At 37.0% G+C, this 12,273-nt stretch overlaps 1 protein-coding gene and 1 long non-coding RNA gene across 9 annotated transcripts in view; one reads left to right on the top strand and one right to left on the bottom strand.

Annotated features, from left to right (window-relative positions):
• The window catches only part of TBC1D19 (TBC1 domain family member 19), a 140,261-nt gene that overhangs the window by 60,054 nt on the left and 67,934 nt on the right, over nt 1-12,273 (top strand). For all 8 annotated transcript variants that reach the window (XM_070613025.1, XM_070613022.1, XM_070613028.1 and 5 more), the window contains 2 exons: nt 7,846-7,884; nt 9,463-9,575. In XM_070613025.1, the coding sequence (XP_070469126.1) occupies nt 7,846-7,884; nt 9,463-9,575 (152 nt within the window). The remainder of the gene's footprint in view (nt 1-7,845; nt 7,885-9,462; nt 9,576-12,273) is intronic.
• On the bottom strand, nt 1,532-3,184 carry LOC139082333 (uncharacterized). Its single transcript, XR_011538233.1, has 2 exons — nt 3,028-3,184; nt 1,532-1,729 (listed from the first exon to the last, which is right to left on the bottom strand). It is a non-coding gene; the product is annotated as an uncharacterized lncRNA (long non-coding RNA).

Raw genomic sequence — 12,273 nt, 5'->3', positions numbered from 1 at the left:
GTAACATGCCATTACATAAGAAGGTCAAGGTATCATTGCGTAACAGGTTCAAAGCAACATGCTATTATGTAACAGGTCCATGGTAACTTTTGGACACTTAAGAGCTGGAACAGTTTGGTGGGGGGAGGGGGGGGGCGGTCCTGCTGCAACCATGTAAGTTTCACTGTAGGATGGCAACATTTGCAAAAACAGGACATCAGCTTCTTTAAACAGCACATTTAGTTTTCTCCTTGTCTGAAAAACATTTGACAGACTATGTTTAGTTATGGATCAGATTTTCAGTAACCGTTTCCTTTCCTGGTTTCTGATCACAGTAAGATTCAGATAAGGATCATTGTGGTGTTTGCTGTTATATACAAGGGGCAGTTGGAGCAGAGGAAAGAATGCATAAGTCTGCTTGAAGGAGGTTGATAATCTCTTTAGTTAAGGTAGTTATTCTTGCTCTCTCTATTTCTCAAAGCAGTAAAAGATTGGGATAAATTGGTGTTCATCCAATAAGACTGTTTTTAGTGGTATACTACTTGAATTTTTGCTTGACTTGAGAATCGCTGGTCAACAGTATTACTTGGAAAGAAGAATGGGATCATATATAACTACTTTTGCCTAGAATTCACTGTTATTTTTATTCTTTTAGTCTATGTCTATGGCTGTGGTTAAATTGGTAATGTAATGCTTAATGTTTGAAAATGTTGCTAATTCTTGTGTTTGGCTAGAGGCAAGTTTTATGTTTAGGATTAAGTTTTAAGTGTGACTTAAAGGAACTGTATCCTTCTTACTCGTCTTTAAAAACATGTTGCCTATGTTTTATCAATACTGTTATTCAATGATTATATTTGAAGTGCATTCCTCACTTACTAACTTAGCTTTTATATGAAAGTCAGAAGAAAAATCCTTACCTTTATAGGATATAAGAAATTTTTATATATTAAAGTATATGGGGAAGCCATTCTGGTTTAAACTTGATTTGGCCTAAAATTTATGTGAACAAAAGAAGCCTGACTTATGTCCTATCAAACATACGTTGTACATCTGCTTTAATTATTGTCTTAAAGAATGTACTCTTTGAAAATAAGAATTGATGCCTCTCTTCTTGTGACACCAGATAAATGTCCCTTCCCGTGACACCAGGGTCATGTTGACCTGCTGCATACGTGCTACTCTGTGACAAAACTTCTTGAACGCTTGCAAGAACATAACCCCTGTCATGCTTGATGTGTCTCTGTGTTTGGAAATGGTAGATAACTGTGCTGAAAAACACTCTTCTCTGGAGCGCTTTCTTCCTTTGCAAAGGCTGTGGCTATTGTCCTCAGTTTGGCTAACTCTCTCTCCTTTTGCGATAGAATGGTTATTGACTATTTGCGTTGACAGTAATATTGAATATTTAAGGATAATATAAAAGATTAGGCATATTCATTATTCCTACAAACTCTTGAATATGCATTTCTTTAAATACATACATGCGCACACACACACATACTTACTATGGAAACCATTTATGAGACCCATCCTAAAAGGGTGAGCAGAATCAGCATTCTTTCATAAGGCTTTATGATAAAGGGGGACTTATATATTTGATATTATTGTCTGAATATACATAATAATGAATCTTATTAGATGGGGCTTCTGCTAAATAGACATTTTCTACAGCTTGTTATTTCTAAAAGAAAAAAGCATCTTCAGTTAATATAGCATTTCCGGAGTGTGTTCCATGAAGCATTCATCAGACGCCCTGTGAGAAAGAGGATCTTGTCAAATAAGGTTGAGGAAAGGCTGTGCCATACCTTTGTAAGATATACTGTGTATGTTTCTATCTTAAAGACTATGAGAAGTCCTACGTAAACTTTTAGCTCAGCATCTCCTAAACTTATTTTATCACAGAGCCTTTTTCCAAGCAAGATGTATTAATTTAGATGCATCTATTAACATAGTGGTCCTCAGAGCATTCTTTGAGAAACACAGAATATAGATTAGAAATGGTTCTGAATTCTTTGGGCTTCTTATTCTTTTACTAAAAAATAGCGCTTAGAACGCAAAACCTGTTGTATGTTAATTATACGTCAATTAAGAAGAAAAGAAAGCAGGGGTTGGCCCAGTGCTGCAGGAGTTAAGTTCGCACGTTCTGCTTCGGTGGCCCAGGGTTCACCTGTTTGGATCCTGGGTGCGAACCTACGCACTGCTTAGCAAGCCATGCTGTGGCAGGCGTCCCACATATGAAGTGGAGGAAGATGGGCATGTATGGAGGGTTGGCAAAACGCGGAGGATTGGCAGCAGGGCCAATCTTCCTCCAAAAAAAAAAGAAAGAAAAGAAAGCAAAATCAATGTATTTCACATAATAGAGTAGGTAAATTTTGTAAAGAAGTCTTTTTTTTTTAAAGATTTAATTTTTTTCCTTTTTCTCCCCAAAGCCCCCCAGTACATAGTTGTATATTCTTAGTTGTGGGTCCTTCTAGTTGTGGCATGTGGGACGCCCCCTTAGCGTAGTTTGATGAGCAGTGCCATGTCCGCACCCAGGACTTGAACCTACGAAACACTGGGCTGCCTGCAGTGGAGCACGCGAGCTTAACCACTGGGCCACAAGGCCAGCCCCAGAAGTCTATTTATTTTTATCTCATACTACTTTCAGTGATAAAGCACTAGTATCATCCAGTACTATCATCCACTTTTATAAGAGAAAATAATTGGCTGAGACTTTTGATTCTTTGGTTACTAAGTCGCAGCAATCATAGCTAATTAAAATGAAACTAGTATTGTTATTTTATATGCAGTCTTTGAAATAAACTTATTTAAATACTTGAGCAATAGAAAATGATTGTATGTTAGTAGGGACCCCAAACGCTTTACTTGGTCATTGTATAATCTGCTCAGCTAATTACTTCAGAGCTATTAGGAATAGAATAAACTAAAAGAATAGGACACTGTAATTCAAATATTCAGGTATGTAAAACCAGCTTTATGGGTAGTCTTTTAAATCTAAAAAGATTATCTAACACTGAAAATATTAACAAATGGAAAATAAAAGTACAGTACCATTTTATATTTAGCTGGGCTAAACCTGGACATCACAGAACAAGATTTCTAGAAAACTGTGTTAAAATCTTAGCCCAGGACAGGTCTCCCTCTCTCTCTGTGCCCAGATATCACCACCAACAGGCCACTGAGTCTGGATAAGAACTCCAAAGAGACTGACCGTGAGCATTCTGCTCAGAAGAGAATCAAGTGCCAAGATGGCCGCCAGGTTGCTAGGGGACCCAGGCTCTAATTACCCAGAGAGTCACATGCAACTTCATAACCTTTAACACATAGTTATCCCATTCTTTAGAAAAACTTAACTAATCACTGTTGTAGAATCTAACAAATCCAGTTTGCACCTCTTCCTTTCTCACATGGTAGGGAGCAAGAGGAGAAAAGGAAACTGAGAAATTGATTTTCTCTGGGATGGGGAGGGGAGCTAAAAGTTGTCTGCCTCGTGGTTTCATAACCTGTTTTTGTTTGTTTTGCTCTAATTTTTTTTTATTGAAGTCATAATAGTTTATAACATTGTGAAATTTCAGTTGTGCGTTATTATTTGTCAGTCACTGTATAAATGTGCCCCTTCGCCCCTTGTGCCCACCCCTCAACCCTCTTCCCCCGGTAATCACTAAACTGTTCTCTTTGTCCCTGTGTTTCTTTATCTTTCACATATGAGTGAAATTATATGGTGTTTATCTTTCTCTGGCTTATTTCGCTTAACATAATACCTTCAAGGTCCATCCATGTTGTTGTGAATGGGACAATTTTGTCTTTTTTTTATGGCTGAGTAGTATTCCATTGTATATGTATACCACAACTTCTTTATCCAATCATCAGTCAGTTGGCACTTGGGTTGCTTCCACATGTTGGCTATTGTGAATAATGCTGCAATGAACATAGGGGTACATAAGTCTCTTTGAATTGTTGATTTGAAGTTCTTTGGATAAATACCCAGTAGTGGGATAGCTAGATCAAATGGTATTTCTATTTTTGATTTTTTGAGAAATCTTCATACTCTTTCCATAGTGGCTGCACCAGTTTGCATTCCCACCAACAGTGTATGAGGGTTTTCTTTTCTCCATATCCTCTTCAACATTTGTTATTTTTTTTGTCTTGGTGATTATAGCCAGTCTAACGGGTATAAAGTGATATCTCAATGTAGTTTTGATTTGCATTTCCCTGATGATTAGTGACATTGAACATCTTTTCATGTGCCTGTTGGCCATCTGTATATCTTCTTTGGAGAAATGTCTATTCATATCCTCTTCCCATTTTTTGAATCAGGTTGAGTTTTCTTTTTGTTGGGTTGTGTGAGTTCTGTATATATTTTGGAGATTAAACCCTTGTAAATGTGATTTGCAAGTATTTTCTCCCAGTTGCTAGGTTGTCTTTTTGTTTTCTTCCTGCTTTCCTTTGCCTTACAGAAGCTCTGTAGTCTGATGAAGTCCTATTTGTTTATTTTTTCTTTTGTTTCTCTTGCCCGAGTTTGGTATCCATTGTAATTTCTCCTCTTTCATTTCTAATTTTATTTATTTTACCCTTCTCTCTTTTTTTTCTTAGTGAGTCTGGCTAAGGACTTGTCACTTTTGTTTATCTTCTCAAAGAACCAGCTCTTTAGTTTCATTGATCCTTTGACCTTTATATACTGCCCCTTGTTGTCTCTCTTTACCTGTCTTGTGTTGAGGTCTACTTTGTCTGATATAAGTATGGCAACACCTGCTTTCTTTGGTTTGCCATTAGCTTGGAGTATCGTCTTCCATCCCTTCACTCTGAGCCTGTGTTTGTCTTTAGAGCTGAGATATGTTTCCTGGAGCCAGCATATTGTTTGGTCTTTTGTTTTTCAATCCATCCAGCCACTCTGTGTCTTTGATTGGAGAATTCAGTCCATTTACATTTAGAGTGATTATTGATATATGAAGGCTTAATTCTGCCATTTTATCACTTGTTTTCTGGGTGTTCTTTATTTCCCCATGTATTTCGGTAGGCCAATTCAGTTTGGTGGTTCTCTATGATGGTTTTCTCAGTTCTCTCTTTATTTATCATTTGTGTCTCTGTTCTGATTTTTTGTTTAGTGATTACCATCAGGTTTGTATAAAAGACCTCATTGTGGGTGGCCCAGTAGTGTAGCTGTTGAGTTCATGCACTCCACTTTGGCAGCCTGGGAGTCACTGTCTTGGATCCCAGGCACAGACCTACACACTGCTTATCAAACCATGCTGTGGTAGGCGTCCTACATATAAAATGGAGGGAGATGGGCATAGATGTTAGCTCAGGGCCAGTCTTCCTGGGCAAAAATAGGAGTATTGGTGGTGGATGTTAGATCAGGGCTAATCTTCCTCAAAAAAAAGAAAAGATCTCATAAATGAGATAGTCCATTTTCTAATAGTCTCTTATTTCTTTAGTCTGAGCAGGTTCCATCCTTTTCCTCTTCCCTATCTAAGTTATTGTTGTCACAACTTATTCCATTTTGTTGTGAGTTTGTGGTTAAAATGAAGTGATTATAGTTATTTTTGATGTTTTCCTTCCCTTTATCTTTAACGTTATAATTGTTTGCTAATCTCTTCTAATAGAGAGCTGCAATTTCCTGATTTTGTCTGCCTATTTCTCTCCTTGCTCAAGGCTTTGTAAACCCTTTCTTTTCTTTTCTTTTTTTTCAGGTATGAGAGCCTTCTTGATCATTTCTTCTGAGAGGGTCTCATGGTGATAACTCCCTCAGCTTTTGTTTGTCTGGGAAAATTTTTATTTCTCCATCATATCTGAGGGATATTTTTGCTGGATGTGGTATTCTTGGCTGAAAGTTTTTGTCTTTCAGAATTTTGAATATATCATTGCATTCTCTCCTAGTCTGTCAGAGATTCTACTGAGAAATCCACTGAAAGCCTGATAGGCGTTTCTTTGTAGGTTATTTTCTTCTGCTTGCTGCCCTTAATATTTTTTCTTTGTCATTGACTTTCTCCAGTTTTACTATTATGCCTTGGAGAAGGTGTTTTTACATTGATGTAGTTAGGAGTTATATTAGCTTCTTTTACTTGTAGTTCCAGCTCCTTCCCCAGGTTCAAGAAGTTCTCAGCTATTATTTCTTTGAGCAAGCTATCTGCTCCTTTCCCCCTCTCTTCTCCCTTTGGAATACCTATAATCCTTATGTTGCATTTCCTAATCAAGTTGGATATTTCTCAGAGAATTTCTTCATTTCTTTCTAGTCTTAGAACTCTCTCCCCCTCTCTCTGAAGCATTTCTATATTTCTGTCCTCTAAATTGCTAATTCTGTCCTCCATAATATCAGCTCTCTTATTTAAAGACTCCAGATTTTTATTTATCTCATTCATTGTGTTTTTCATCTGCAACATTTCTGATTGGTTTTTCTTTATAGTTTCAATGTCTTTTGTGAAGAATTCCCTGTGTTCATTGATTTTATTCCTGATTTTACTGAACTGTCTTTCTGAGTTTTTTGTTACTCGAGTTTTTTCATGATAGCTATTTTGACTTCTCTGTCATTTAGATTGTAAATTTCTGTGTCTTCAGGATTGATTTCTGGGTGCTTATCATTTTCCTTTGGTCTGGAGTATTAATATACCTCTTCATACTATTTGATGGACTGGATTTGTGCCTTCTCTTAGTGGTAGTATCTAGTCGCAGATTCCACCTGCCACCACTGGGTGGGGGGCAGGAGTTGTGTATTCTGAGCCCACCACAATCCCTGGCAGCTGTGCCTGTCCTTGGGAAGCTGTGCTTACAGAGCCCATCTACGTTTGCCTCCTTGCTGCTGCTGCTTTACAAATGCTCTGTATAGGTGCTGTGGCAGAGCTCCTTTGCTCTAGCAGACTGGCCAAGCTGGTGCACCAAGCAGGGGAAGGGGTGCTTTCTTTTGTGTGTATGATCCCGGGTGTGCTTGCTGTCTGCCGTGGGCTGCTCATTTTGGTGAATACACCCCTGTGATTGCTTAGCTTGCTTGGCCTAGAGCTTTCCCACAGGCTGGAGGCAACTCGGAGAGCAAAGGCGTTCCCACAGAGGACTACTCCCTCACCCTTCTCTCTCAGAGCTGGGTGCAGTCCCATGCCCTAGGTCACTGCCATTGGGGGAAACAGATGAGATCCCCTTACCTCCTTGCACGGCCTCCTGGAGGGTCCTGCACCTCCACCTTGAGACATAGGGCTGCATGGGTCTCTCAGACATCTGTTGTGTTGTGTGAATGTCCTCTGTTGGTTTATGAGTGTCCTTTTCATTGTATCTTAGTGGGGAGAGTCTAAGGAAAGAACTCACTCTGCCATGAGGCTGACATCACTCTCCAGCAGTTTTTTATTTTAATATGATCTAGTTTATGAGTCTTTTCATTATGATTGGTACTTTAAAAACAAATCTTTGCTTCTCCCATATAATCTTTTTAAATGGCATTTGTATAGTGGGATTTTACCTATATAGTATTAAGGCTTTTATTAGATATGCTTTAATGGCAGATTAATCTGGAAGTAGGGCTTTGCAAATAAAGCTGTCAACAAGTTTTGGGTGTTTTTTTTAAGGAAAAAAGCAAAGATGAATGGACAGAAACATTTTTGTGTTGTAAGAAGGTATTCTGTTTTAACACAGGAAAACTGGTTTAAGAAGTTTTTTTTTCTTCTAATTAAATGTACTTAAATTCTTTTTAATTTCTACAAGCTTTAAACAATTTAGAAAAAAAGATGTTTTTGCATATAAAGATAAATATTCTTATAGTTTTCTATGGAGCCATTCAGATTGAAAAATAATTAAAGGCATCAATACCAGAAAAAATATACCTAATATTGTTCTAAATGTGGCTGATCATATTTATGTCTAATAATTTTATTTTATCATTTTTAGAACTTTTTGAAAATGAGCATGTACGAATTGGGCAAAAAGGTAAGCTTTTGATTATATTTATTATGATTTATTTTGATTATATTTATTATAATTTCTGAAAATGAGACAGTCCTAAGTAAATGTCTGTATCATGTACCTGCAACTGAAGTTTAATCTCTGAAAAGCTAAAAACCTGAAAAGCAGTAATATTTAACTATGTGGACAATATAATGGAAATCTTTAGCAAAAGGGGAAATGCATCATTTTGGCTTTATCAATAAATGTGAGGTAAAGTAGTACACAGATGGTCCACTGAAAAGGAAATAAATGCAGACGCACATTCCTCAAGAATGTTAGCTTAATCCATTCAGCAGTAGAATTTCATTTTAAAATGAAAGAGGCAGGTTCTCTCTTTGATGCACCCACACACTCCTCATTAGTGTTAATGGGAGTGTGCTCCTGCATCAGGAGAAAATATAACTGTCACACTTCCCAAAGACTATTCACAATGGTAAGACTTAATAACCGAAGCAGCTCTTAGTGTTCTGGGGAATACTTTTTCCCCATCTTTTGAAGATTCTTTTCCTTGTTTTATAAGTCCTGTTTATCTTTGAAACATGAAGTGCAGATGAGTCTCTGTGTTAGAATGAAGCTTCTATGGCAATTATATTATCCTATTCTAAACTCCTGAGTTCAGTTTTTTCAAAATCATATTTGTTTAAAAGACCTCATTGTATGATTGCACGTTTTCACTAAACACAATTGGAAATTAAAGAATATGTTTCATGTCTTTTATTTGATATGATCCCTTTGTTTCTTTTGGTCTTGTCATTTTCATTTAGTACAAGATTTTCTTCCCTCTTAAAAAGAAAATATAAGAAAACAGGACTGTTAGATGAATATCAGCAGTTGTATAGCATGTCTTTTTTTCTTTTTGTTTGTTTGTTTGTTTGAGGGGGAACTTTATTTCCAGACTTAATAGCTGCCATTTTCATTAAAGAAAATAAAAATAAAAATGAAAGCAGAAAGATAATGTATTAATTTTGTGAACTTGGCTGCTTATAAATAATATTTGGCCTTCTTAAATGGTTATCAGATCTTTTTAATTTTACTTCTTAAAAAAAATCCCTCTTTTCTGTTGATTTTGGCAGATAGCTAAGAAATCATCTAACAGGAGGGATATCTTACATCCTATATAATACTTAGCCATAATACTTCAAGTTCCGTACTACTTCCAAATACTGCAACATTCATGACGTAGTAGAATATGTATAAGAAATTTAGGGTTTCTGTTGATATGACTTTACGTGATCATGGAATCCAAAAATTAATATATATATGCATCACTAGTTTCAGATCCATGGAGCTATAGTTAGAGCAAAGTGATCTCAAGGCACCTACATTAAAAACTTTTACCAAGTAAGGTAGGTGGTGGAGGAGCTTAAGGTTTGAAACTTATAGGGCGATAAATAGGGCCACATCAAAATTCAGAGAGTAAGAGGCGGTTGTCAAGACATGATGTAACTATGTTAGATATAAAGATGAAATGTTAGCTTCCCAAAAGATTTTAATTAAAGATTTCAGTATTATTTCTTCCGTTATGAGTTTTCTAATGAGGTTTTAAAATACTTTTGACAGTTCTAGCAGAACAAGATAGTGCTGCTGCTCAACAGTATATCAGACAAGGAAGTCCCACAGCACTGAGAGCTGAATTGTGGGCTCTCATTTTGAATATTTCCAGTCAACCTGAGGTAAGTGGAAAAAAGGATGGGCCAAATTTGAGCTATTGATATTTATTTTTCAAAGACCAGTTATTCGAAATAGAAATACTTTTGTTTCTTAGTCTAATATTTATCCCCACATTGACACATCATAATTACCCAAAGTCTAATGTGCAGCTTAGGTATCATCTTGGTGTTGTACATTCTGTGGGTTTGGACAAATGTATAATGACAGGTATCTATTGTTACAGTGTCATACAGATTATTTTCACTGCCCTAAAAATCCTCTGTGCTCTACCTATTCATCTCTTTCCCATCCCCCCACCACCCTGGCAATGACTGATCTTTTTACTCTCTCCGTAGTTTTGCCTTTTCCGGAATGTCATATAGTTGGAATCATAGAGTATGTAGCATTTCAGATTGGCTTCTCTCACTTAGTAGTATTCATTTAAGGTTCCTCCATGTCTTTTCATGGCTTGTCAGCTCATTTCTTTTTAGCACTGAATAATATTCCATTGTCTGGATGTACCACAGTTTATCCATTCACCTACTGAAGGACATCTTGGTTGCTTTCCAGTTTTGGCAGTTATGGATAAAGCTGCTGTAAACATCTGCATGTAGGTTTTTGTGTGGACATTAGTTTTCAGCTCCTTTGGGTAAATACCAAGGAGTGCAGTTAATGGATCGTATGCTAAGAGAATGTTTAGTTTTGTAAGAAAGCACCAAACTGTCTTCCAAAGTGGTTGTACCATTTTATACTTCCTCCAGCAATGTGTGAGAGTACCTGTTGTTCCACATTCTGGCCAGCATTTGGCGAAGTCAGTGTTCCAGATTTTGGTCATTCTAATAGGTGTGTAGTGGTATCTCATTGGTGTTTTAATTTGCATTTCCCTGATGATGTATGATGTGGAGTATCTTTTCACCTGCTTATTTGCCATCTGTATATCTTCTTTGGTGAGGAGCCTGTTAAAGTCTTTGACCTATTTCTTTTTTTTTTCTTTTTAAAGATTTCATTTTTCCTTTTTCTCCCAAAGCCCTCCAGTACATAGTTGTGTATTTTTAGTTGTGGGTCCTTCTAGGTGTGGCATGTGGGATGCCACCTCAGCATGGCTTGATGAGCAGTACCATGTCCACGCCCAGGATTCAAACTGGTAAAACCCTGGGCCCCCGAAGCGGGGGGTGCAAACTTAACCACTCAGCCACGGAGCTGGCCCCTGGCCTATTTCTTAATTGAGTTGTTTGTCTTCTTATTGTTGAATTTTAAGAGATCTTTGAAATTTTTTTCCACATCTAAAATTTTTTTTATTACATTAACATTGATTTATAACATTAAATAAATTATGGGTATGCATTGTTATATTTTGGTTTCTGGGTAGATACATCATGTTTACCATCCAAAGACCAATTACAATCCATCACCACACACATGTGCCTACTCACTCTTTTCACCTCCCCACTTCCCCTCTGATAACCATCAGTCCAATCTCTGCCTCTATGCATTTGTTTATTGTTGTTTTTATCTTCTGTTTATGAGTGAGATCATATCATATTTTGACTTTCTCCCTCTGACTTATTTTGCTTAGCATAATACCCTCAAGGTACATCCATGTTATTGATGGCAAGATTTCATCCTTTTTTATGACTGAGTAGTATTCTGTTATGTATATGTACCACATCTTTATCCACTCCTCCCTTGATGGGCATCTAGGTTGCTTCTAAGTCTAAGCTATTGTGAATAATGCTACAATGAACCTAGGGGAGCATACATCTTTATGCATTTGTGTTTTCATGTTCTTTGGATAAATACCCAGCAGTGGAATAACTGGATTGTATGGCAGTTCTATTCTTAATTTTTTGAGGAATCTCCATACTTTTTTGCATAGAGGCTGCACTAGTTTGCACTACCACCAGCATCGTATGAGAGTTCCCTTTTCTCCACATCCTCTCTAACACTTGTTATTTCCTGTCTTGTTAATTATAGCCATTCTGACAGGCATGGGGTGATATCTCATTGTACTTTTGATTAGCATTTCCTTGATAGTGATGTTGAACATCTTTTCATGTGCCCATTGGCCATCTGTAAATCTTCTTTGAAGATTTGCCTGTTCAGATGTTTTGCCCATTTTTTAATTGGGTTGTTAGGGGCTTTTTTTGTTGATATGTATGAGTTCTTTAATACATTTTAGATATTAACCCCTTATCAGATATATGATTTGCAGATGTCTTCTCCCAGTTGTTAGGTTGTCTTTTCATTTTGTTGCTGGTTTCCTTTGCTGTGCAAAAGCTCTTTATTTGATGTAGTCCCATTTGTTTATTTTTTCTATTGCCTCCCTTGCCAGTGAGACATGGTACTTGAAAATTTGCTGTTAAGACCGATATTGAAGAGTGTACTGCCTATGTTTTCTTCTAGAAGTTTCATGGTTTCAGATCTTACATTCAAGTCCTTAATCTATTTTGAGTTAATTTTTGTGTATGGTGTAGGATAATGGTCTACTTTCATTCTTTTGCATGGCTGTCGAGTGTTCCTAAAACCATTTAGTGAAGAGACTTTCTTTTCTCCATTGTATGTTCTTGGCTCCCTTGTTGAAAATTAGTTGTCCATATATGTGCGGGTTTATTTCTGGGCTCTTGATTCTGTTCCATTGATCTGTTTGTCTGTTTTTGTGCCAGTACCATGCTGTTTTGATTACTATAGCTTCATAGTATATTTTGAAGTCAGGGAGTGTGA

Source organism: Equus przewalskii, chromosome 3, assembly GCF_037783145.1.
Source record: "Equus przewalskii isolate Varuska chromosome 3, EquPr2, whole genome shotgun sequence".
In the NCBI taxonomy this organism is placed as follows: domain Eukaryota; kingdom Metazoa; phylum Chordata; class Mammalia; order Perissodactyla; family Equidae; genus Equus; species Equus przewalskii.
This window is presented reverse-complemented; position numbering and strand designations above follow the sequence as displayed.